The sequence below is a fragment of the Strix uralensis genome, chromosome 9 (assembly GCF_047716275.1).
Source record: "Strix uralensis isolate ZFMK-TIS-50842 chromosome 9, bStrUra1, whole genome shotgun sequence".
NCBI classification, from domain to species: Eukaryota; Metazoa; Chordata; class Aves; order Strigiformes; family Strigidae; genus Strix; species Strix uralensis.
In genome coordinates, this window is record NC_133980.1 from 7,858,501 (window position 1) to 7,884,493 (window position 25,993).

The following is a 25,993-nucleotide window of genomic DNA, read 5'->3' on the forward strand; positions in this document are numbered from 1 at the left end:
GATCATGAGTTTCATTGTATTTCTTTTCATATTCTAACTACAGTATTCTGTGTTTCTGTCATTTAGAATTCAGTTTAGTGGAATTCTAGGAGCTGCAAGTGGTGCTAAATCCTTTCAGTGGGCCAATTAAAGGGAACTATATTTGGTTTTAACATAGAAGGTTTCAAAAGATATTTTCTTTTGGTCTTTTCTTGCCTTCCCCAAGAAATTGTCAGAGAAAGACAAAAATTACTTTACTGTGGCTGCTGTCCATGACCTAGCTGAGAAGAATGACAGGGAGCAAAACTGTTTCTAGCTCATCTTTCTTAACCACCCTTTGTGTGACCTTGTTTTGGTATTGGGGTCTTCCTATCCTAATCACTGCATAAAAAATCTTTATGACAGTAAGCCAGACATATTTTTCACATTTCATATTTTTCACTCCACTTTTTATGAGAAGGCAAGGGCATAATTTTGGATTGATGTTCTGGGACTAATTGTATACTAGTGTTATTGAAGAAGAGCTGCGGGTTGTTGGTTTTGATTTTGATTTTGGGGGGGGCGGGGGGGGTTTAACTGATGGTGAATGAATGACTTCAGTGCTTTGTGACTGCCAAGCTAATACAACTGCCATTCCTGTTTTCATCAACTACTACAACCTTGGACCTCCTTCATGTAGCTCTTTCTACTATTTCATTTTGGTGAAATGGGCTATCTAGTAGGTCACAGGAGGAGCCAAAGATCTTTTTTACTGGTGTTTTGAGTGGAAAGCAGTGAAAAAGAAAGGGTCTAGGAAGAAAAAAGCTGCAAATATTGACTTTTTCAGCTGTTGTGTCTTTTCTGTAGATTTCCTGCAGCTTTCCTGTACTCAAGTTATACATAAAGTGGTACTTTGCTTTATTACATATTCTGCTGTAGACCCTGATGTTCAGTATGAAAGATACGCTCATGATATGTTCTGGTAGCACAGTTCATGAATCAGGTCTTGTGGAAAAAATTCTACTTGCTGAAATGTCAGTCATGAAAAAAAATGGAAACTAGCCAAATTTTTAATTTTGGGATTTCTAGGGGAGCCTTTGAGTGGAAATTAGTACTGTTAATTTATAAAGAACTTTTATTGCTAAGGTTTTTAATAACTTCTTTAATATTTATAGTTTTTGAAATAACTTTATACACTGGGGCACATTCTTTATGATAATTTCTTTTACCATTCCTGGTTTGTGACTGTTTTTCTAATAAGGAAGATAAATAAGTTCATTCTGAGTATTGATTTACTTAAAGGCATGCTAACCAAGTAGTTAAACACTGGTCTTTTCCATAAATGAAAGTAAAATATTCATCAGCCAATTAATAATATGCATTTTTCCTAGTTGATATATAGATATGCCTGAGGCTTACATATAGCATACTCTATATCATTATATGTTCCACTTGGAAACATAAAATTAAACCAAATGTAAATTTAAAAATGCATAACAATACACAACAAAAAAACAAAATCTAAAGAGACTGCTATATTATGTTCAAGGTGTTATTTTAAAAGCATGAAACTGGATACAATGTTATACCCCAGAAAGTAGTTGAGAGAGAACATTTTTTGTGCTTTAAAAGAAATGGAAGATTCTGTGAAATGCTACTCTATAATGGCCAGAATAATAAAATAAGTGAAAAGGAATTTTTTCGCACAGGTCTAACGAAGGCAGTTGTATTTTAACAATTTAACAGACGTCCTAAGATGCAATTACTTGAGGCAGCAAATCTGCCTTAATTAAAAATCTATGACTGATTGTTATGTAGGCTGAGAGAACATCTGCTGATATCCTGATAGATACCCTATAACATCTACACTTATGGAGCTAGTAGAGTCATAATCCTACTTTTATCTTGGAGGTGGTAGGATCAGTTGGGCTGTTGGCGTTTCAACAGTACTAACTTTCAGTGTCAGTACTGGAAAAAACGTACTCGGGGTACCCCGAGGGTATACCAAATACAGGCTACATGTAAGTTGAGAAAAGATTGTTGAGAGAATCAGGGATTACGAGTTTATATTGCATATGAGGCACAACGTGGGGAGTTTATGCTAGTAGGTATTTCCCTTTCTCACTAATTATTTACTTCCTTAGTCTTGCTGGTTATTTAACTGGTAATTTTAGAAACAACATAAGGTTTTTTTCCACATTGTTGTCTCCATTTTTTGTGTATACTTTTGTTTTGGTTGGTGGTCTGGGGCCATTAAATGTCTAAAGCCCACCTTGTTTGGAGAATTGTTTGTGGAAACTGTTCATAAATGAAGGCAATTATGTGGGATTAATGCAGAGGTTGCATGAATAGTGGTAATGACACCCAGAATCCCCAGGAGGATTTCTAACAAACAACTAAGGTAAATCAAACACACAAAAGAGGACACATTCCTGGCTTTTAGGTACATGCAACGCACAGACCTCTGCTGTTTACTACGTCTAACAGTGTAGTACATCTTGTATTAATTCTTCAGTCTTTCCACCCACCTGCCTTTTCTCATGGCGGATAGAGCATAAGAATTTGAGAATCCCTATCCTGAGTTTAACATACTAGTTGCTATCCTTTCCTGTACTCTCAGTAGATGACTTACACCTCTACTTAGCTGTTGGGGTTTCCCTTATGGGCAGAGGACAGTGGCTGTGTCAATCTGAATTACTTCAGAAGGCTGATATTTACAATGTAAACTGAGACATAGCTGTTCCTTCCCTGTCAGAAGGGCTTCTTCTCCCTTCATCTGAAAACATATATCTATGTTACTGATTTGTACTGCATATAACTGAGAGAGAGTACTCAAATGTGAGCTCACTGATATTTGATTGCTGGCAGTACTTAGGTAATAGACTTTAGCATTTTTTAATTATTTTTTTTCTAAGACTAGTATGACACTGCCTTAAGTTTTTGTTGTGTGAGTATGGCCTTCAATTTAACAAAAAACTTGACTCATAAATGTCAGAGTATGAGGATAACTCACTCACTTAAATCAGAGGCAGGTATGCCAAAACTCAGATTTACGTATCTGGTTTGTGACTTCAGTTGAATGTGTATCTATGATCAATGAATAAATAACTTCAGTAAAACAAAATTATAATTTATGTGTTCTTAATCTTTACATTTTCCTGCATGCTGTCAGGTTACCAGTTTTAACATGACTGTTCCGTGATGCAGATACCAATCCACTGGCAGTGGGTTGCAGTCCCAATCTATCCCAAAGGAATAGCAGCTCACCACTGGAAGAAGCACCAACATGAGCATATTTCCCCCACTGCCACTCACAGTGGCCTCACTAACTCTTGGTAGGTCAGTCTCAGTTTGCATAGCCGGCAGTATATTTTGAGGGCAAAGCATGGAAATTGTGATCGAGATTTTTCTCATAATATCTGTTCCTTAAAGAATAGAGAATTCTCCAAAATGAAAAATTCAAACCCCCCTTTGGAGGGAAGGTAAAGGTTAAATGGACAGGCACCAATAACTTTAAATTGACACGGTATTATATTTAATAGTTCTTACTGTAGTGACAGATAAAACCCCTTTAATGCACCTATTTGTGGTACTACTTACTGAGTATACAGTATTATCAGTTATGAATGTAATCACTTATTTTTTGGATGACAATTCAGTGTTCAATTTGTAACTAAAGAGCTAAAAATAGGAGCTGCTGCCACATCTGATGGGACTTCAAATCCTGTCCTCTGTATTAATGCAGGGTGGGAGGTTTGTTATAAGACTTAGGGTACCGCAGTCTAACCTCTCCCTCTTTAGCAGCATTGAGTTAGTGTGTCATTATTGCTGTGGTTAGCAGAAAACAAGGAGAGAAAAAACACCACAGGCTAAATCTATTTTCCTGCACCAAGAATAATGGCGACCCTTGTCTGAGGGAGATGCTGCAGCCCCTGGCCCAGGCCAGCAGGAGCCCTGAGGGGTTTATGTGCACCAATCAGAAAACATTCCACCCCCAGAATGAGCGGGATTGGCTGAGCCTTGCCCCACACGCTGCCCCGGGTAATCTGCCTGGCAACCCAGAAGCTTCCAGAAGGGGAGGTATGTGTTGGGGAGTGTTAGGGCGGGAACTGCTGCCGGCAGCGGGTTGCCTCATGGCAAATCCACAGGGTGAGTGCTGCTCGTTCGGTGCAAAGGAAACCGTATTTGCCACAGCGAGGTGCTGCAGCGAGGTGCCACAGCACTCTCTGAAGGTGGCAGTGGGAAGGCTTTGGTTTCTGAACACGTTTGCTTTCATTATGGAAGCCCAGTATGGCAAAGCACAAAGGAAGAAATGGTTTTCCACACGTCCTACCCTGGGTGTGGGCCGTTAGGTAGCTCAGCAGTACTTGCAAGAGATCCAAAGTGAAACCAGGTACTGTTGTATGCAGCCAAGCTGATACTGAAAGTGGATCTGCCATAAGTTGTTTGAGGTTGGGGTGTCTGTTGGCTGGGAACTTGCTGCTGGCTTCAAGGGTGGTAAGGAGAAATAGACTGAGACCTCCCTGAAGTTGGGACTAGGTGCCCCGAATGAGTGCAGCAAACAGTATGGCTCCTGGGTCAGTAAAACTGCAGCCTCCTTGCCAGAGAAAACCTGTGGGTTTTGTGTCCTGCATGAGGTGCAGAAGGGTGGTATAAACCTGACGCCATGGCGTGAGAAGCGTGGTGTACTGGGAACGGTGTTTGTAGATGGCATCTGCTGGCTTTACCTCATCTTTCTAGTGGTAGTAAAACAAGTAAATAATAAAAAAAATTAAGATGAAGTTGTCAGATTTGACTCAGGCCTGTGACTATGTTGAGTGGTGGATTTTGGATTAAAAGTTTGGTAGAATGCATAAAATACAACTAAGGGTCTAATCAGTTTATTCATGATGATTTACCAAGATTATAATTATACCTTTGTGTAATTGTTTTTTGTATGATGAATCTTCAGCTCTATTCTCTCTATAATAGAGTCTAAACATAGGCTGAAATAACAATAAACATAATCAGAAACAACAGTTTCAGTATGAACAAGGAAATGCTATTGGCTTTTTGGAGGTTGCTCATCTGGACATTCATCCAGTCTGTTTCTTCTTTTTAATGTTTACTGAATATTTAATGATACTTATTATACACACAGTGCTCCTCCACATGCTTATTTAAGAGTGAGTTGTATTTCCTGAAGATGTAGGAATGCAATAGCAATATGAAAGGCTTTGTATTACATACTCATCAAATAATGAAGCATTTTTTCTGGCCTATAAGCAATTCAATTATTTTGTTTCTGAAATAAATTAAGTAAAGCTTATTGAGTCCAATCAGCCCTTGTTTCTAGGGAATTGTAGTTCAATTTCATTTTTAATTAGATTGAACGTTGTGAATTTCTTAGCAGTGGTAAGCAAGATCTGGCAATAAAATATGCACTCAATTTGTATTAAAAGTTCCTAAAATCTAGTGCAGGGAACTGGCAGTATATCTGGTTTATGTTTAATTGTCCAAGTACCCTATTGTGAAAAATTCCATTTTTAAAAACTGCTGATGTGTAACAAATTACTTTTCTTTGATAAAACTGTATAGAAGATGAGCAGACAGCAAACAGGAAAAAGTATGGGACAAAACATTGAGTTCATTATAAGCTTAATACCACATTCAGGACCATGACATTAAAAATTTTGCTGTGCAAGGATTACGGGATTAAACCAAACTGCTTTTTGGTTTAGAGATGGTGGGGGGAAAAAAGTCTCAAGAGGTTTTTTCTCAAATACTATGGCTGACAGAGGCTAGTGCCTAGCTTTCCAGTCAAACTAGTAGACAACAAGCTGAATTGTGATTCAGTGTTACACGTGAACGCCTGGAAAATCTTGATCCTGTTTGACTGGTGCCACTTTATGGTAGCTGTAATTTATTCAGCCCTTTACTCCTTTTGCTGTTGAGACTTTCTCTCGGCTTTGCACCATAGAAGCTGCTGCTCTTTGCATGTGTGCTGTGATTCATGGTGCTGATTGCCTGGCTTGTTTTCTTTGCTTTCCTTTTTCTTTTGTTTTGTGGCTCTATACTGTGTTATCCGTGTTCAGACAATGCTGCTGGGCCTCTTTACAAAATGCAGGTGTTCTAGACAAGGTGGCCATTCTGCAGCTTTTGAATATAGCATAGCTTATAGGAAATTTAAACATGGCATTGTCACAGACAACATCCCTAGCTATGGGGAATAATTTCTGTTAGGGGTTCAGGCCAACATCACTAGAACATGTGGGACATGTTAGAACATGTTGTTCTTGTGTTTGGGGGTTTTTGATTGTTTGTTTGCCTCAGAGAATGAAAAGGGTCACTATGCATATGGTAATGGATAACTGGTATATGAGAGATGTCTGTGGGAAGGCTGAGTATGTACATTTTGTTGCATTACAGCTTAGTTGCTCCTCCTTCTGCAAGAGCACTTCTAGTGGGGCCGAAGGCTTCCAAGGACTTCTTATGGCCCCATCTAGCACAAAAAGGGATTGAACTAGTATGGAGACTTAATATTGCTCCAAATCGATGGGCTAGGAGCATTGAAGCCTACCTTTCCTCCAGTAGTTTCTTTTTAAGATAGATGCACTAAGGAAAAACAAATTACCTTATTCTTTTACTTCTGAAAGCTGATATTCATGAACCCTCACAAATCAGTTTTCTTGTGGTTAATCCTAATTTAAAAGTCTGCTGCCCTTGAATATCACTTATCTGGCAGAAGAATGTAGTTAAAAATACAACTGACGGTAAATTTATGTACAAAGTAGCTCTTACTCCTCACTGCCATACAGCTCCATATGCAGATTTTTATGATTAACAAGCTAAGGTTTCTTACCCTTCCCCCCTGCTTTTTCTCCCACATTCTGTAGGATGTACAGGAAATACAAGAGGGAAATCTCCTCTCCTTAGGAATAAATTTTAAATATAAAAAGGACAAAATTCTGAAAATTGAAAAATGTGAATGACAATTTCAGTTTAGGAAGTGATTAATAAAAATCTCTTGATAAAATCTTAGGTATGCATGTCACACTCTTTCCACAAATAAATGCACTTTGTATTATCATTTCTGTGATAAGTAAGTGCATCAAAATTTTAAGGTCTTGCCATGATGCAGAGCAAGTATTTGATTTTGTATTGTTCATATATATGGCACTGTATGTCAGGAATAGTTTCTTTAATTCCAGTGCAGTATGTTTTCCACCTTCTAAGACCTTTATGGGAATAGCCTGTCATTTATGAGATCACTGTTGTCTGCATTTCTAGCTTTTTGAAGTTTTATGCAGCCTAATCCTTTTCCCAGTCCTGTTTGTTCGATATAGCAATGGTGTCATTCCTTAGACAAGGGCACAGTTTGAGCTGAATAGGAAAGATGTATTTCTTTTCATCATCCCCGTGTTGTCAGCCATTAAACTGGCTATGTCCTCCATCTCTTTTACTATCTTAATGCATCACCTTGAGGATTGACCAGCACAAGCCAAAACCTCTTCAGATAGTTTTGCCACAGAATTCTTTTGAACGCTGTCCCTAGATCTCTGTGATGGGAGTTATAGAAGCATGATTAAACATTAAGTGCAGTATTAAAAAATTAAGCTGAAGCCAAAATGAACCTTTTCCACCTTACTTGTCAAAAATATGCAACCTGGAAGAGTGGTATAAAAATGAAGACATGTGTATCTAGACGGTTCTTTTCTGCCTTGAGTCCTGTTTGTGTTAGCACTGCACCTTCCAGATACTCCGTATTATAGTAGGTAATTGAGAGGACAGTGGCATCTAATTAGATCTGCAGTATGCAAAGTCTTATTTTTCTACTCAAGCAATCTGTTTCAGAAATAAAAAGATGTTATGTCAGTGAGGTCTTCCAACAGTTTAAATGGTGCTTTCCCCTTGCTTGTTAATTTTATGTGCTGCCAATTAGTAAAATGAGATGGGAGTTCCTTTCAGATCATCATGATTTTAATTGGAACTTCAGTAGAAAAGAGTAATTAATAACTTGTAGCCTGTCCAGCTAGTAAAGCTGTGTCTCAGTTTAACGAACCATGTCTTTTGCACATTGCAATACGAATTGAAAAATGCAGTAGTTAAAAACTGGTTACTGTTACTTGTCTAATTAATGCTGATCGTTGCACTGAAGTGTAATGACAATAGGAGATACAGCTTCTACAATTTTTTATGAATGTTTGATTTTAAACAGAGTAATAGTTAATAGATGTATTTTTTATATATCTTTGAAATATTTTCTTTCTTCCTCTGAAATATTATTGTGTATTGTATTGTTTGTTTTACTAATTAGTTTTTTACTTTAAAATGCTTTTTTGTTTCAATGCTCTGTATGTATTTTGACTTTGAATATAAAATTCTGCATGCATTTTTGTGTGGATTACCTAGAAGAGGCAGAGAACAGGGGATGATAATTATATACAGGCAATCAGCACATAAGCAGGAATATCCATTAAGTTTTTATTTTATGAATGCATTATGTCCAGATTTTACTGTGTTAGCACCTGAATGCACTTCTAATAAACAGTGCAATTGTGAATCTGGCTTTAGGAAGATGAAGACTTTTGCCCTGAAGTTATATGGAATAGGTCATATGCTAGAATCATAGCATGGTCCAGTATGAATTTTGCTGTACTGTCAGTAACTGACACTTAAAGACCTTTATTATCTAAAGAACTGTGATGTAATTTACACTAACACAGATATCGGGTAATATATCATTTTTGTAATTTTGTGAGCAGATTTAAGGAGTGAAACTGCCCTATTAAGCTTAAAAAATCCCACGCTTAAGCGTTCTCTAAGTGCCTGTAGCGAAAGTATGTTTAATCTTTTTTAGAGTTATGTTACTTTGCCAGACACAGACATATTTTGATTTTTTTTTTTTCTGCCATAAAACTGGTGATAAGAGTTAAGAAAAAAGATAAATGCTTGCTTAATGCACCACTTAAAGCTTTGGCGCCTTGGTATACCAAAGGTACCCCTCTACAGAGTGTCTTAGTTCCTTTTTAATTGTTGTGACTGAAATTTCCAGGTTTTCATGTAAATAAATTCACAGAGGTTGGGTATATGATCTTCATGGTACTGACAGCAGTATGTCAGTATGGCATAATTGCTTAGATTGTGATTTACACAAGAGCCTCTTTCTGCCATGTTGTGGTGATACAGTAGAAAGGCTTTCAAAACCACATGAGTAGGTTCAATGAACAGCCTAACACTATTAGTGTAAGTTATCTGTGTACAGGACTGAGGATCCAACTGAGATACACACTTCCAATAATGTGAAATACACGAACACGAATGCCTTCTGAAGAGAATTTCATTTTGAGGACTTTTGGCTGAAGACAGCATCGTGTGCTAAAGGTCTTTTTGAAATGTAGGCTTTTCAATTGTATTCGCATAGTATTGAAAATACATGATAATGAGGTAAAGGAGAAATGTTAAATACCATTGTGCAGCTAGTTTATATTGTTGTATTTACTGATACATTTTAACCATTACATAATAATTGAAAGTCTGAAGGCTTATGTGCTGTAGTTGAAAGCAGAATTGGGTCTAATAAGAAAACATCGCTGGATTTGTATTGAACCTTATATTGAGAAGTAAAATGTAGCAGAAGGGAACCTACAGTAAAATGAAGAGATCTGGTTCATTTTTTTCCCAGCACTAGAGTTTGATTTATCACATGCTGAAAAACTCTCATCAACGTATATACAAATGGTGAAATGCATTTCAGAGTTGCTGTATTTTAAATTAACTTTTCCAGACACAGTCTTACTGCTACTTATTTTGAGTAAGGATAGAATCTTCCATAATGACAATCTCTTATTATATATAGAATTGTAAGCCAGCATGTCCTGTACTGAACTGCATTATCTTACACAATGTATCATTCGATAAAAGAACAGGTTTGTTCCATTGGTTGGTGAACAGGTTTTTCACAGCTTTGTTTCTTGAGGTTGGATTTTGTGGTGTCTAATTTGTGATCCAAGTTTCTGTATTCTTTTCCATCTGTCACACTCTCTCTTGTGATTTCTTGAATGGTTCTTCCCCCTTCCATTAAGGAGTAAGCTCTCCAGATTTTATTAACGCCTTCTCAGTGTGGTGCATTAGCAGGATCTGTCTCTTGTCTACTCAGTATCCCATTTTCATTAAACTTGCAGGAATACACTGAGGTATTCTGCCCTGTGAAATAAGTCTTCTGTGCCAGCTAATCGGTGGCTCAATCATTACTGTGGATCAAGGCACGTAAACGGACAAGCATATAAAGCAGACTAAAGAAGTCTTACAGAGGCAATATTTGTCAGTAATGGGGCTGGTATCATACCTTATAAAGCATAACATTTAGGGGAGAATTAAAGGGGAGAGAGAAGAAATGACCTTCACCAGAAGAAAGACAAACCACAAACCTGCAGCTGAGTGCGCCTTTGATACCATGACTGATGGCAAAGAGGTTTCACAAAGATGCAGAAATGTCTAGACAGTGACACAGCAAGGTTTGCAGAAAGTTTGGCTATATTTTGGGACCACTTCCAAATATAGTGGGAGGAACTGCTAATAGTGAGAAACTATTTTAATATGTAATTGGTAGGTGGTTCTAATCCACAGTTACCTGTGTCATCTTTTTTTTCTGATGCATTCATAATCATCATTAACATTATTGGGTTTAGGAATATACCATGTTGTGATGCATCTCATCAGTTGATCACGCATTACTACTTTATAAATCATCTGTAAACAGAACTAGCACTGGGAATCAACTAAAAGGGATCAACTAAAGGGAGAGCAAAGATGGCATGCTCATTTCATTGTCTTTAAGCCATTAGGGTCTTTCTGGATTAGAAAAGATAAGGTGTTCGGAGCACTGAGCGAACAGTTTAGGAAGCTCTTTCTTAGCTATCTCTGCACTCTTACTTGGTGTAATCCAGATGAGACCGAAGTGTGATGTGCTTTTCTGCTCTCTGCCCAAGAAATGACAGCTGAAACTCAACCCCAAGATGCGGCTCCCATGAACAGAACATCAGAGTAGTGCTGATGCAGTCAGGCTTTATTTCTGACTGGAAAGTGAGAGCCCTTCTTTAACAGCTACATGGTTCAATGTGCATGCTTTTAATCCTTCTGAGGCTCCGTGGTTAGCAGGTAACCAGTCCAATGTACTCTCTGGAAAAGAATGAAGCCTGGTTACCTGATTGTTCATGTGTTTTTTGATGCTTGGGAGGTGCAAGGGTACACTGAGCTGAGGAGACCAGGGGAAAAGATTTTCAGCGAGGCAGACTTTTCTCTGAGCTGAAAGATAACAAATACAGCTTGAGGCCACTGCCTGCTGTGTTGCTTCCCTGTTTATAACCAGTCATTTAAGGACAGCTCTTACTGCATTACACTGGATTTTCATATAGAGAGGTGATAGTCACTTCTCTTTGTTCCTGCATTCAGATCACTAAGGTAACCCCCTGATGAAGCATCCATTCAGGTGCACACTAGCCTCAGGTGAGATAAAACACATTAGAGTCAGCTGTGACAGGTAGTGGCCCCTGCTTCTTGTTGCTTGTTTATTCCAGTGAAGAGTCGTGCTCAGCTTACTTTTGACCTACTGCCTATCTGCCAGGAGGTTTGTGGCCAAAGCCCAACAGTAAAGCTTGGCTCAAATGTGGAGTACAGACCTAGTCTCTGTTACCTATGTACCAATACAAAAGATACATGTTTCCTCTGCAACATTCAGAGATGGTACAGTTAAAATGGAGAAGTAGTTTTGAGTTTTCTTGTTAGAGCAAAACCAAGTTCTCGAGGCTATTGCAATCTGCCTGTATAAAGAATTGGTTTTGTTTACTCTTGCAGATCAGTTATCTTGCTCTCCTGTCCAGAAACTTGAATGTGTTATCAGGGTAACCATTTAGTATATCTAAAGCTAGTGATGTTATAGTCATTGCGCTTTACATTCAAGCAATACCTTCTTATATAAGAACCTCCCTGAGTAAAATAAAGGCGTGTCTTTTCACTGCTTCAGCCACATCATCTTCAAAAGACAATTTAATGGTGCCTTGTGGTGCGCAGAGTTTACAAGGCCAATCTGTCCCCAGTTACACAACAGGGCCTTTGATAAAGCAGCAAGACTAAAGCAACATTAGATTAAACTGAGTCCAGAATGTTTTATGGGGTGATTTAATATACTGGATTGAAAGAGTTACTGTTTTGTAAGTGACTCTAAAAACGGAGGATTTAAGCAGCCACAATTAATGAAAGGGTTAACAGTGGGCACCAGTGTCTGTTTTCTTGTCAAGTGTTCTGCTGTTTCCATTTTTTTCTGAGATGTTTGTGGCTTTGGGAGGTGGAGGAGGCATACACCCAAAACCATAAGGAGCAAATTCTGCTCTTAGTTGGTTCTACAATCTAAAATAATCCATTGATTTGAATAGATGTGTCCCAGTTTACTTTAAGGGCTTAATCTACAATCTTTAGCCATGTAAAAAAGCATTCAGTACCTTCCTCAGATTCTTTGTGCTAGGGCACTTTAAGTCTGTTAAGGTATTGACTTATTTAAGATGAAGATGGAAGCAACAATACTCATTTATTGTTGGCATAGTTGTGATGTTACTGTAGGAAAGTTAAAGAGCAGCAATTATAGCTGAAATCTGAAAGCTGTTTTATAATTTCACATGTACAACACAACTCCTTACTAGAGATTGTAGCCATGGCAGCAGTGGTTGCTGCGCTTTGTGAATAACAACTGTGTATTTACCTTCTCTCGGTGAAACAGAGGAATTTAGTAGTGATTTTTGTTACTTTAAAAGTTTTTAAAACTCTCTTCAAAGTAAAGATTGCATCTGTGTTTCCTATTTCTATGCTATTCAGTAAGACTAGAGTTGAATAAAAACATACTGGTTATGGATGCAGGAAAAGAAAAGACAATTGTCATTTTAAATCCTGGTTGTTACATCATTTAGCTGTCATGTGTCCTGCTTCTCATATACTAGCCCCACCCCTTTTATTGTGCAATCAAATCCTGGCTGAATATGAACATGAATTTGAAAGAGAACAATACAATAATAAACAAACCTAACATTTTGAAAATTTTTATTCCTGCATTACATTAGGGCCTGTAATACATTTTTAAACATCTGTGCTAGTCACGTTCTCTACTCTGCACACTCATATTCATCTGAATAGAGTTCTCTCAGACAGACTGTCCCTTTTCATCTAGGGATTGCTTGTTTGAATAAGATACATAAGATTACACAAGTGATTCAACAGGTTCACTTGCATCTGTTTATCTGAATTCAGACTTTTGAGTCAAAATCTTGGCAAATCACAATATCGGACATGTTTACTTATAAAAAAGGCAAATAGTAGGCTGCTATTTTTATACATTTTTTTCTGTCTTTCAAGAAAAGCAGAACTAAACATCACATGCTTTTGAGGCTTAAACTGGATGTCATATATTCATGTAATTTACATACTTGTAAAGCCACAAAGGACTATGCATAAACATTCCTTAAAACCAACAGCCAGGAGATAAATTGAAAACAGTATATACACAGAAAAAAAATGAAGTGTCTAAAAAACAGAAGGAGAAGAACAATTGAACTGAGAAATGGAGGTATAGTAACAAGTTCTCGTGTTCCTACAGCATCAGAGTTGTGAAGTCCAGAAACATCATATACATGGAGTCATTCCTCAGACCAGTTGGAGCCATTTGGAAAGTCATCAGTCGAACATAGTGAATAGTAAAATAATTGTTAAATACCAGAATTACTTCTGTCTGAAAAATTAATATAGTTTTGTGTCATTGTAGTCTTCAGTCAATTCCAAATATGCAGGCATTACACAGAAGGGTCATCTCATTTCATGGGAGTATTTGCTAGGTTACAATTTGATTTCATCTTTTTCAGAATGAAATCCCCTTATTTTTCAGTTCTCTATGAAAGGGAAAACCTGAGATTTTTCAGTCAAAATTGATCTATGCAAGTTATGGTGCTTGGATGCTTTTGTCCTTGACTTTGGGGAAGTTTGCCTGATTTTGCTGCACCAGATCTATAGATTTTTTGGAAAAGCTAATTACTATTACCAACTCAAGCTGTGATGTTCTAATGAGAGAGAGTAAAAGCTATCTGTCTGACAGGAGACAGACTCCAAGGTTTGGGTAAGCTAGACTGCCTTTTTTTTTTTTTCCCAATCCTGTAAACACCTTTTGATTTCTCTCTTAACTGAAGAATAATGGTGTCCAGAAATCATGAGCAAGACTGATGATAGTGTATGCAAATATCGAGTATGTGCTATACACACTTATGCATGTCCTTGAAGAGGTAAACTAAGCAGGAATGTCATATTGTTAATAGTATGGAAAATATGGAAGGTGTACTCAAGATGTTTTAATAAGATTAGTTTCAAAACTAAGGCATTTTCAAGATGGTATTTATATCACGTGAAAACATGTTGAGGTTGTAATTCTAGCAAGTGTCCAATGAGTAGGGAGAAAGGTGGCTCGGCTCGTATCTCTTTGTGTATGTTTCTGAGTAACGGTCAGTACCTCACCTGAATATAATTTCCAACACACCATCTTTGTCTGACTATCACAACAAAAGACGTGAAGATGGAACAGTTTCAAATCTCAAATGCAGTTGTAGTGAGTGTTTCCTCAACATACTACATATGATTTAAAAGTCAGAATTCTTTTTCTTGTTAGGCTTTGAAAGTAGCTTTTGACATGATTTGGGTAACTTGACTTTTAATTAGTATTTTGGGGGGCTGATTTTGTCTTTTCAAAGAATAGCTGCTGGTTTTATATTACAAATAGTTTGGAACTGCACCTGTCTTTGTACAGAGCATAGTATGGTGAGAGCCTGATGCATGATAAAGCCTCTATCTCAATAGTAATTAAAATAAATAATAATGTTTTCTGTTATCGTTTTTGTTAATAGTCACCTATGTTGTTTGTTCCTTTAGCTTTCTCTGTTAGAAGATGCAGGGTTTGGTGGTGTTCTTCTTTACGCTGATCCTTGTGACTTACCAAAGACTACAGATCTTGCCGATAAAGCTTTTATGGTTTCCTTGAACAGCGGAGGAGATCCATCAACACCTGGTTATGCCAGTATTGGTAAGTAGCGTTCAAGGCATATTCAGTTAATGGACATTTTAATTCTCTGTTAGATTGTAAGTATGGGAGTTAAAACACTAAACCAAATCCTGTCTGAAATAGAAACTCTGAGTAAGGGAACACTGTGTAATGCAGTGTGGCTCAAAGGATGGAATCCAATCTCAAAAGTGCTTTACTCTAAACACTTGGCACTCTAAATAATTTATTTTGTTTCTTTTTGTATTTGTGTATTCACACATTGAACCTTTATTCCTTCCTCTTATCCCATGGGAAAAGAAAGCTGTGAAGTACTAATCCAGTGGTTTCTGAACAGGTTCCACAGGATCTGTCCCTACTGAAAGAAATATTCCTTCCCTTCATTCTTTCTTCCACTTTGGTACTGGTAATGGAAACTTCTGGTCAATAGGTGCAAGTGAAATGTAATCAGAAATGTATATTTGAAAAGATGTAAGAAAAAATAATTTTTATAGTGTCTTAGCACAATTATCACTTTAATAGCATATGTTCATTTAGCCTTGCCTCAGTTCTGCCAGGATAGACTTGGTTATCAATTATGCTTTTCTAAATACATGTATTTTCAAAGTGTGGGATATAAAGAATTGATTTTAAGGAACTACATACTCTTTTATAAGTTTCAGGGTTGTTGTTTTTTTTTTTTAAAGCAATGTTAACAATAAATAGCAGCAGCAGCATATTTGAATTGTATGTACCGCTTAAATCTCCATTCTTGGCAGTTCAGTGAATGTTCTGCTTCTCTGCTGCCTTTTCAGCTTTACAACCTTTTTTACTATCTAACTATTTGGAAATGTATTAAGCAGCAGTCTGTGAGTTTGTGGCAAGGCTTCATCAAGAATATTTGGTCCAGTTACTAGCTCAGACATCTAAAGTATGACTTGAATTGGCACTAAATCAACTGAGGCAACACTGAGATACTTCATGACTAGAATGGCAGAAAATAGAAATATTTGCCTGGTTGTCAAAGAAGGGTGTTAGCTATTCACAGCATGGATGCCTTGACAGCTCAGTGGGAAAGAAATTGCACATTTTCTCAGTGTCTCAGTGTACCTGACCCAGTGTTCTTAAAAGTGCCCTGGGAGCTACAGAGGTAAATATAACACTCTTTAAGCTCTATTCTTGCTCATTTCATGGAGCTATTCGAAAAAACAGTTTGTCGCTTATCTGTCTGGCTGACTCCTTAATGTTTTATTTACCCTACATGAAAACTGGAGCTAATTAAAACAGATACACCAACATGAAGATGCCATTTCAGTGTCTAAACTTTATGTGTTGGTTTTCTGTCAGTAAATGATCTCATCGGCAGTGTGCATTCCAATCTCCAGTTTGAGAAAAAGAAGCTTAATTGTATGGAAAATGGTGATATAAGTATATTGATGTTTTCTACTAGAACCCTTAGTGTGGCTTGTCTGTGGCTTTAAATCTCTGAGCAGCATTCATAAGCAGGGAGAGGCTATCATGTTCCTATAATCATTTATATTTTGATCATGGAATGCAATGATGATCTGGAGAGTGCTTAAAGGAACACTTGAGGAAACTCTTTTTCATGGTTCTGTCACTGGAAGGTAGATCAGAATGAAGCAATTCCTGTGTTTCTGATGATGATTTTTTTCTCCGGAGGCTATGAATCAATTTGGTTAGGGGTAACTTATACCTGTGACAAATACAAATATGTCTGGAGCGTGGACTTTTGCCTGAGGGATGTGCTTGCATATAAGGTAGTTAAACTGACTACATGTAGAATAAAAGTGCCAGATACCCAGGGTTGCCCCTATCACTTTGATTCACAGAGTATAACGTGCACTACAAGAGATTTTATTGGAAGCTCCTGCTTAAGTTATTGGCGTATCTTTGACACCATCTGCACTCCACACATTGCCAAAAGAACTGTTACTATTACAATCTCAGGGACTGCTCCTACTACCGTTCTGGGAAATTCCTAGTAAAATGAGTGATCCAAACTTAGTCTCGTACTAGGTGAGTAAAAGGTAGGAATCTTGTATCTTCATGCTGCTGCCTATGTTTTTCACATTCTTTTAGTCTGAAATCAAATTTCTCTCTGGTGTCAGAGTATTGGACTGCTTCAGGTTTTTTCCTAGGAAAAAATCTTCAGGAAATGATACCATTTACAGATCTCTTCTCAAAGTTGACAACATTTTCAAATGGGGTTTATGTAATGGTTCAGAGAGAACTTTGGAGTTCTCCTGAGGTTTTAGCTCAAACTTTCTGTTTCATGAAGATTAAATGCTGCGCTTCTGCATATGAATTATTTTAGAATGTACAGAAATAGCTTGAGGATGGGTTTGAGATCCCTACTACCTATGAGTGGAATGATTTTTTTGATCTCTCTTTATTAAAGAGAAAAAAGTAATGATGTGGAAAAGGAAGTGAACAGCACTTATGTAAAAGTTTCTGCAGCTTTGGTTTGATAATGTAATTCTGTTCTTAAGACTCCCAATCCTATGTCACATCAGTGCTGAAACAATCATATGAGCCTTTGTGGGCATCAGTTCTGTCTTCCTGATTCTGATTGCCAAAGACTGGTATCCTCCATTTTTAGAAGTCTTCCTTCTATCTTCCTGCTTTTGAAATTAAACAGATCCAGTGAGTGGGACTCAAGGAATTAAACATATGGGATTAAGAAGCTTGAGAGGGAGATGAGACACTTCTGTAGCAAAAATTATACTGAAAATAAAGTTTAGAAGAATAGCATAAAGCTTGAGTGATTTCCTCCATCTACTTTTTTTTTTCCATTTTGACTTTTTGAATGATGTACTTCCTTTCACCTACCTTTGTATGGCAGACTTATATATGATTTCTCCATTGCTAGACTTCAGAGCCATTTTAAATCAAATTTGTTTCCACACAGGAAATGGATCAGTAAAGAAAAATATGGATAGAACCTATTTGCCAATCCTAGTATGTAAATAGAAAAGTGACATTGTGATAAGCATTAAGAACCCTGCCTCTGAGATAAGGTACCTCATAATAGAATCTCTATCTGTGCAGTGGTGGAATAGAAATTATTTCATGAAGAATTCAGGCAGCATCATAGTAAATTCTGTGAGCTTAAAAATGCTGAAATATAACAGCTGCAAAATACAATCTTATGCTATCAGCTGGAGTTTCAAGTGTAATGTTGTTTTAGAGAATTGTTATGTAGTTATAACAGTAAGGCAAAGCAGTATATTTGTAAGTAGTCCATGCTTCAGGTCATTGTTAGCAGCTAGTCATGTGAGCTATATTACAGGGATTTGGGTGAAAAGTCAATAACACAGGGGAAATTCACAGTGTCCCTAGAACTGTGAATGGTGAACACTATTCAGGCAGAGGAATTGACATGAGCATTCCTCAAACGTTGCTAATAGGGTTTGATTTCAGAAGAAGGGACAGGGAAGACAGGGAATAGGCGAGATGTTGATCCACTGCAGGCTACAGCTCAGCCTATCAGTGAAGGTACCTCTGAAAACATATTTAAGAAAGGACAAGAATTTTGGGCAGGCAGGAGAGTGAAACTGAGCCTGGAAAAAGGCATTGTGAAGGTGCTGTTTTAATCTTTTTGGTTTTGTTTCTTACTATCCAAATCTGTTTTAATTGGCAATAGTTGACACTGTTTTGCCCATGATGGTAGTTGGTAAGTGATCTCCCTGTCTGTATCTTGAGCAATGAGCTTTTCCATCTTATTTTCTTCCCCTATCCTGTTGAGTAGGGGGAGCAAGAGCATGGCTGGGTAGGTGTCTGGAAGCTGGCCAAAGTTAACCCACCACACTGTTCTCCATGTTTTGATAAATTACAGCAAAAGTTAAAGAACACCAGATATGCATCATAAAAAGCCCATGGCATTTACCTTTTTAGTCATGTGTTAGTCTTCAGTTGAGCATAGCCAGTTCTTCTGCAGTGAACACAGGGAACTACTGCTACTACTTGGAATATGGGTAAGTAAGAACATGCTGTGATGAAAATGTACGCCTACTTTATTTTTTGTCAGCCCTATGATTCTGTATGTTTATGTGCTTCCTGCCTCATACCTGAGTTTGTCCTTACTGTCCTTTACTTCATGATATTTTACTCCTCTGAAGCAACCAGCTGAGCAGAAGTCAACTAGAAAATAGAACATTGTGTAACAGTTTTAACCATGCATATGCAACATATGTTCTAAAATGTTTTGTAATAAATCATCATGACTTTTTACAAGATGTCCTCAGCCTTGGGTTGTCTGTTCTTTTAAAGAACAAAACACAGTTACAAGGATAGTTTTCTATGCTTGCCTTTGAAGTTGTGGAAATGATCCTGGGATTTATTTATTTTTTGTCGAAATTTGTGTTTACTTTCCACTAATAATGTCAGATAAATGAAATATGAAGATAACTTGGTGTAAAATGACTGTCTACATTCAGACTTCTGGGTTGTTTTGTTTCATTTTCCTTAAGGGCAGACTGAAGCTGGGGAGAAAGAAAAGCTTACAGTGCCATATTTTAATTTAGAGGGGTGTGTGTGTATATATTTACATATACTCTTGATCATTTTATTTTTTACTCATGACATAATTTTAGCAGTTGCCTTAAAAAAACCCTCCACACTTTATCATTACTAACTACACTGTTGTATCTGATATACTGTGTTATTTTCTGTAAGAAGAAAAAAAAAAAATCTGTGCTAATACAATAGAGAGGTAAATCTTCGGAAAATACTGGCTTTTGAATAGGGAGCACAGCAAGTAATAATTTCAGCAGATTTTCAATAATACCTCTAACACTAAGGATTGAAAGGGTATGTGAATCCATGATCTGCCTCTTCAGATTTCGCAGTATACAATAAAGCAACTAAATTTGTATTTAAGTACCAAATTACATGCTCTCTGAGTTTTTTGGGTTTTGTGGTTTTTAGTTTTTCCTCCTGTCTGGCTTTCAATGGGTGTTGCCTGTATTTAAAACTGAGAATATCAGTTGGATATTTTAGGCTCACAGGTTTGAGTGTATAGACCTTTGTATTGTATATCAGGTAACATCTATTAAGCTGCTTATAATTTCACCTTGGGAGGAAGCAACAAATTTGAATCAAAAATGCCATGATTTTATCAATTAGTGTTAGAAGAGCAGGTGAGAAATTACTGCCAGTGGTACTGTAATAGCTTGCTAGCTACATTTGTATCATTTGACTCTTAAAACTGCCATATTCAAATATGGTCAAAACTTTTCTCCATTTCAAACAGAAAATTATAAAACAATGTGATTTTAAAACGGTGGACTGTGCAAGTGATAAATGCCAAATTATTTGAACAACAACAGATCGATGCTTCCTATGCTGCAGAATTAGTTCAGTGGAAAACATACTGCCTAAATACTTCATGACACCTTACAAGTTGGAGAGGACTCCTCAGTATTCTTGACATTTCAGACAGTTTCAAACTACTAACAGCCTTGACTCCCTACAAAATGTTTTCCAGTGAAGCCACTTTGTCTCATCCAGCAAAACCAGCATTTTAAGTGGTGTCCACATGAAAATTTTGAAGCTACTCAACTGACAAGTGAGTTTAGCATATTTAAATCTTTTGCATGATCATGATTGAAAATAATCTTGCCATAGCTTTACTGACATGATATTTCAGCTCAATGTAATTTGTGCGAGTGAGCTAATTTATTATGTGCTCACGAAACAGCCGTCACTGTACGGCTATAAGTCTAGCTGGTGTGCTGGGATCTGCTACTATAAAAGCACGAGTGCCTGCAGAGTCTCTTTGAAATCAATTGTCTTTGTATGGTCTGAGAATCCAGGATGGGGGTCTGCTTTTATAGCATCAGGAAGTTCTGTGAGGACTCCCTTGCACTCAGTAATGTGGTGTTAAGAAGCAGATGAGACCCAAGACAGGCTGTTGAGGAAATATTTTACTAGATTTATGTGTATGGATGAGGAGAGGAACTACTTTTGTTTGCAAAGGTAGAGGGATGAATAGTTGTGCGTTTGCTCACGTAGCAATATATAATGACCCATTTTAAGAACCAGCTAAGCTCTGAAGTGACTGTCAGCTAGAGGCCAATTTTATGGCCCGCTTGCCCTGTTGCCAGTCATTTGCTACTTAACACCCTTCTCTGCACATTACTGTGCTTTCTTCTAATCCTGTATCTTTGATAGCCTTTTCCAGTGGCTTCATTGTGTTTCGGGTGGGAGTTGTTTTCATTCAGAACCCAATTAAGCTAATGTTGCTTGAGATTTTTTCAACCAGCAGTGTCTAGGAGATAGGCAGGAAAGTTTAGCAGTATCTGTGCATGAAATCTGAGTTTATAGCAAAAACATGCATAGAAATAGCAAACCAATACAGTCACTTTCAGGTTTTTTCTAATTGCATCCTGTACACACATTTCTTTGTTCACTGCAACTGAAACACTTGCGTAGACTGATACCAGATTGGTGATGACACCTCCCCACTGCAGGCAAACAACAGTGCTATTGCTGGTGTTGGGAGATCCAGAAAGGGCTTAGAACAGTAGGTAGTTACCTTTTGAGTGGACTTCTTTTTGAAGGCTCCAAAACTCTGGTTGTAGTATTACTTGTCAAAACTTAAAAGATTCTCTCTTAATATGACTGTTCAAGCATCTTAGATTTAAAACTGGCTGTTGATTTTTCAATGAAGAGCTATATTCATTTAAAAGAAATGCTGAGAGGCAGAATATGTTTGTGAATTTAGGCTGAATTTAGTGTTTAGTTTTGTATTCAGAGAAGGGATTTTAAGAAGCTGTCAATTTTCTCTTTAAATTTAAAAAAAATGAACTTTTCCCTTCTATTAAAACGATGAAATATAGGGAAGAGACAAAAGGGTTAAGTGATTGAATATTTTGAACGTAATGGGCCCAATTCACTATTAGTTGTGCCTTTTTCTGATTAATCTATTTTGTATGTACAAAGCAAATACCTGTTTTGGAGCTGACAGTGTTTTACTCAAGCATACCGCTAAAATGACACCTCAGAGTAAAAGGCAGGCATTTCTGGTAGGTGGTACTAGTTATTAACGCTGCTGTAATTGCCAGAAATACAGCTGTCTCAACGTAGAAATTCTGGTCAGGTTCAGTCAATAATTTTGGCCGTATAGAAGCTAAAGGGAAAAATGTCAGAACCAGGATGACTGTAAAGCAGTTTTGGCACCCCTCACAGGAAGATAAAGCAGATAGTAGCTGTGTACATATAAATAAAGGAATTGTATTTGCTAATAAAGTTGGGTTAACTTTCCCATATGTTTGTGCGTGTCTGTAATACAATGGAGTTTTATCCTCCTGGAACTCCTGTGCACAAGTTGGGATACTACAGTGTAACTCTTACATATTGCAGACTTAACACCTTCAAGTGCACCTGCACAGTATCAAGAGCACCATAAAGTCAGCTGGCTGATTGTTTAAGCAATTAAAGATGTAATTAGTTTCATAATTGAATTTTTTCTAGTGCAGTTCAACTACTGCAAGCCAGAATAAACCAAAGCATCTTTAATTCGACTTGATCTCTGTTCCATCCCACTGCTTTACCATATTGAGCAGCTGCATAAAAAAAGATAATAGTACCTCTTCCTACTTTCAGACAGGTAGAAACTCCCCCAGAAGAAAACCTAATCATCGTAAAATGGAGATGTGGAAAATACTTTTTTGTTACATAAATGTGTACTATCATATTATATAATACTGTTCTGCGGAACACTAAAACACATAAGTAATTCATCACAGTTTGGGTTTGGCCAATTTTCAGAAGCATTTTGCTTGTACTTTTCAAAGGATTTTTTTAGACATGTACTGCTTTTCTTTCCTTCAGAGACAGAAGGATGCTCTACCCAGGGGGACTGAGAAGAGGGGAAAGAAAAAAAAGAAAGGGGAAACTGTTGTGATGGTTTAGTTGATTGGCTAAGGACAACATGAGTCGTGAAGGAAGCTTATGAGACAACAGGGTAAACAGTATGCGTTCATCAAATATGGTCAAAACTGTCTGAACATATTGGGGGTGTGATTTCGGTGACAGTGTGCTCCAGAGCATGGCATATCATTGAGTGGCTGGGATGTCTCTGATACTGATGTCAGTAAAGGGATCACAGCTCTTGGCACAGGGGAAAAGAATCACAGTCTAGTTGAGCTTGGAAGGAGCCGCTGGAGATAGTGGGAGGGCAAGCCACCTGCTCAAAGCAGAGTCAAATAGAGCAGGTTGTCCAGGACATTGTCCAGTTTGGTTTTGAGCATCTCCAAGCACGTACCACAGTCACTTTGGGCAACGTCTTCCAGTGCTTGACCACCCTCACCTAAAAATAGCTTTCCTTATGCTTAAGAGGAATTTCTTATATTTCAGTTTTCTCATCCATTCCCTGAATACTACTGGAGAAGAAACAGGCTCCACCTTCTTCCACTTCCCATCACGTATTTGCACACATTGATAAGATCTCCACAAGTCTTCTCTGCTCGAGAATAAACAATCCCACATCTCTCAGCCTCTTCTCCTGTGTCAGATGCTTCAATCCCTTAGTCATGTTCATGGCCCTTCACTGCAATCGCTCTACGATGTTCACTTCTCTTCTGTGTGAAGGAGCTCAGAACTGGACCCAGCACTCAAGGTGTCGTTGCACCAGTGCTGAGTGGAGGGGAAGAATTGCCTCCCTTTACCTGCTGACAGTGCTCTTCCTAATGCAGCCCAGGATGCCGTTGGCCACCTTTGCTGCCAGGGCACATTGCTGGCTCATGCTTGACTTGCTGTCCACCAGGACCTTTTCTCCCCGGCTGTGTTCCAGCCAGTCATCCCCCAGTGGGTACTGGTGCATGGGCTTATTCCTTCTCCATGCAAGATGTTGCCGTTCCTTTTGTTGAACTTCATGAGATTCTGGCAGCCTGTTCCTCCAGGTTATTGAGGACCCTCTGAATGACAGCACATTCATCTGGTCTATCAGCCATTACTCCCAGTTTCGTATCTTTTTCAAACTTGCCAGTAATTTCTGCTTTCTAAATCCATTCATACCACTCCCACTGACCTTCTCGTCCTTCATACTTTCCAAAATTATTTCCAAGACTATTTGCTTCATTACTTTCTGAGGGACTGATGCATGGCTGATCCCAGATCCTCCTTCTTGAAGGTGACAGGAGTGATATTTGCTTCTGTCATGTCCTCATGAACCTTTTCCCATCACCATGAACTTTCTAAGATTTTTATGGCCTCGCATTGACATCCGTGAGCTCCCTCATCACTCAGGGTTCCCAGCCCATCAGCGCTTGCCCTGATGGGTGAATTTACATCTTGCTCTGACTAGTGCTCTCTTAAGCTATTTCTTCCCTCTATCATGCTTCTCAATACCACAAGCTATACTTGTTACTGCAGTTTGGATGCTGAAGGATTGTGGTAGATGAGGTTTCTTAGGTATGGCAGAATGTAGCTTTACAAAATGCTTTTGGATCAGGGAAGACATGAGGCATCGTGTCCAGTGGTGTTCCATGGATAAAAGGAGCTTCCTCTGCCTGGTTAACCTCCACTGGATGGTCTTCAGGTGTGATGTTATGAATCACTGTAGACATATTGCCTAAGTGCACTCGACATGACTCTAGAGATCATGACTCCTTTCTATTAAGGGACATTAGATTCATGTACTGTTGCTGGTACAAAGTTGCAAGATGCCTTTCTGTAAGAGACTGCATCAGTTTTGATGCAAAGTTGTTCTCTCCTTTCCTCTACTAAAACAATTTAAGATGCACTGATGTTTGTTCTATGAAAGCGTGGAGCTTCATTTTGGGAATGGGACAGTACTGGAAAAAATACCTGGGGGTAAAGATGGCCAGGGGCCAGCTGTGCAGTACAAGAGAATTTCATAAATGTGGGAGACTATCTGTAACAAGGAGGCAGTGGCATCTTACAAAGCTTCTTTCTTCAATGCTTTTGGAGTAGCCCTGTACACAGTGATGCCAGTCAATATTTGCTGTGTGATGGGCACAATGCCAGAATGAGAAACAGTCAGTTTGTTGCCAGATGCTTTTGTTATCTGACATGTTTTTCTTGCGCAAAACTAAGGTATGAGAATGATTTGAATAAACCTTTGAAACTTTGATAACAGTTACAATTTCAATTAGACAAGAATATGCACAAAATATGTGTAACTTCCACTACCTCTTATATGCTAATTTTGCATAGCTGACAGGTGGGACTATTGAGTTAGTGGAAAAAAAAGAGTGAAGCCTCTTGGGTTATTTAAAACCTCGTCAAAGTCATAGATCTTTTAGAATAGTGATATAATGATCTGCATATTTATTTAAAATACTGTGCTATAGGGACCACCTTTTACAAAATACGTAATGAACAACTGCTTGTGCTGCCTACTTGGGAGGTAAATTTTTTTCTTATAGCAGATGTCAGCTAAAGCTGACACGTGGTGACAATCTATTCCTTTCTGGTATAATGCTCGTAACAAGGAGACTAATTTTAGAACAGCTGGCCTACTCATGTTTTAAAATGCCTATTTTTTTTTTTCCTGGATTTCCAAGCATCAGCAGTCTTTCAACTAGTCCACTGTGTGATTTCTGCCAAGGCTAGTTTAATCCAGGACTGCAGGGGATTTTCAGAAATATTTTGTGTACTCTGAGAGAACTGAACCACACATTGCCAAGCCTTCAGCAGTTAAAACTTGGGCAGTAGTAAATTTTGCATAGTATAAAATCCATTTTGCTTTTTGCAGTAGTAAATGAAGGTGAGGTAAAATTAAGAATTAATTCCCTTGTTAGTTATCTCTGCTCCCTCCCAAAATCACTGTATTACATATGACTTTGATTTTTGCTGATAAGAGGCAAAATATTTCTCTGGGCAGTAGTATTATGTGCTGTTAATCCATTGAAAAAATGGATGCGTCACCTGACAATGGACTACTTTGAGGAATGTTTTAAAAGTTCTGTAGAAAGAGAGAATATAGGCTTTGTGAGAAGATAG

General features: G+C 37.9%; 1 protein-coding gene across 1 annotated transcript in view; it reads left to right on the forward strand.

Annotated features, from left to right (window-relative positions):
- NAALADL2 (N-acetylated alpha-linked acidic dipeptidase like 2) overlaps positions 1-25,993 on the forward strand; it is a 489,848-nt gene that overhangs the window by 294,524 nt on the left and 169,331 nt on the right. Inside the window, exon 6 of the mRNA XM_074878173.1 lies at positions 14,899-15,049. Coding sequence (XP_074734274.1) covers positions 14,899-15,049 — 151 coding nt within the window. The remainder of the gene's footprint in view (positions 1-14,898; positions 15,050-25,993) is intronic.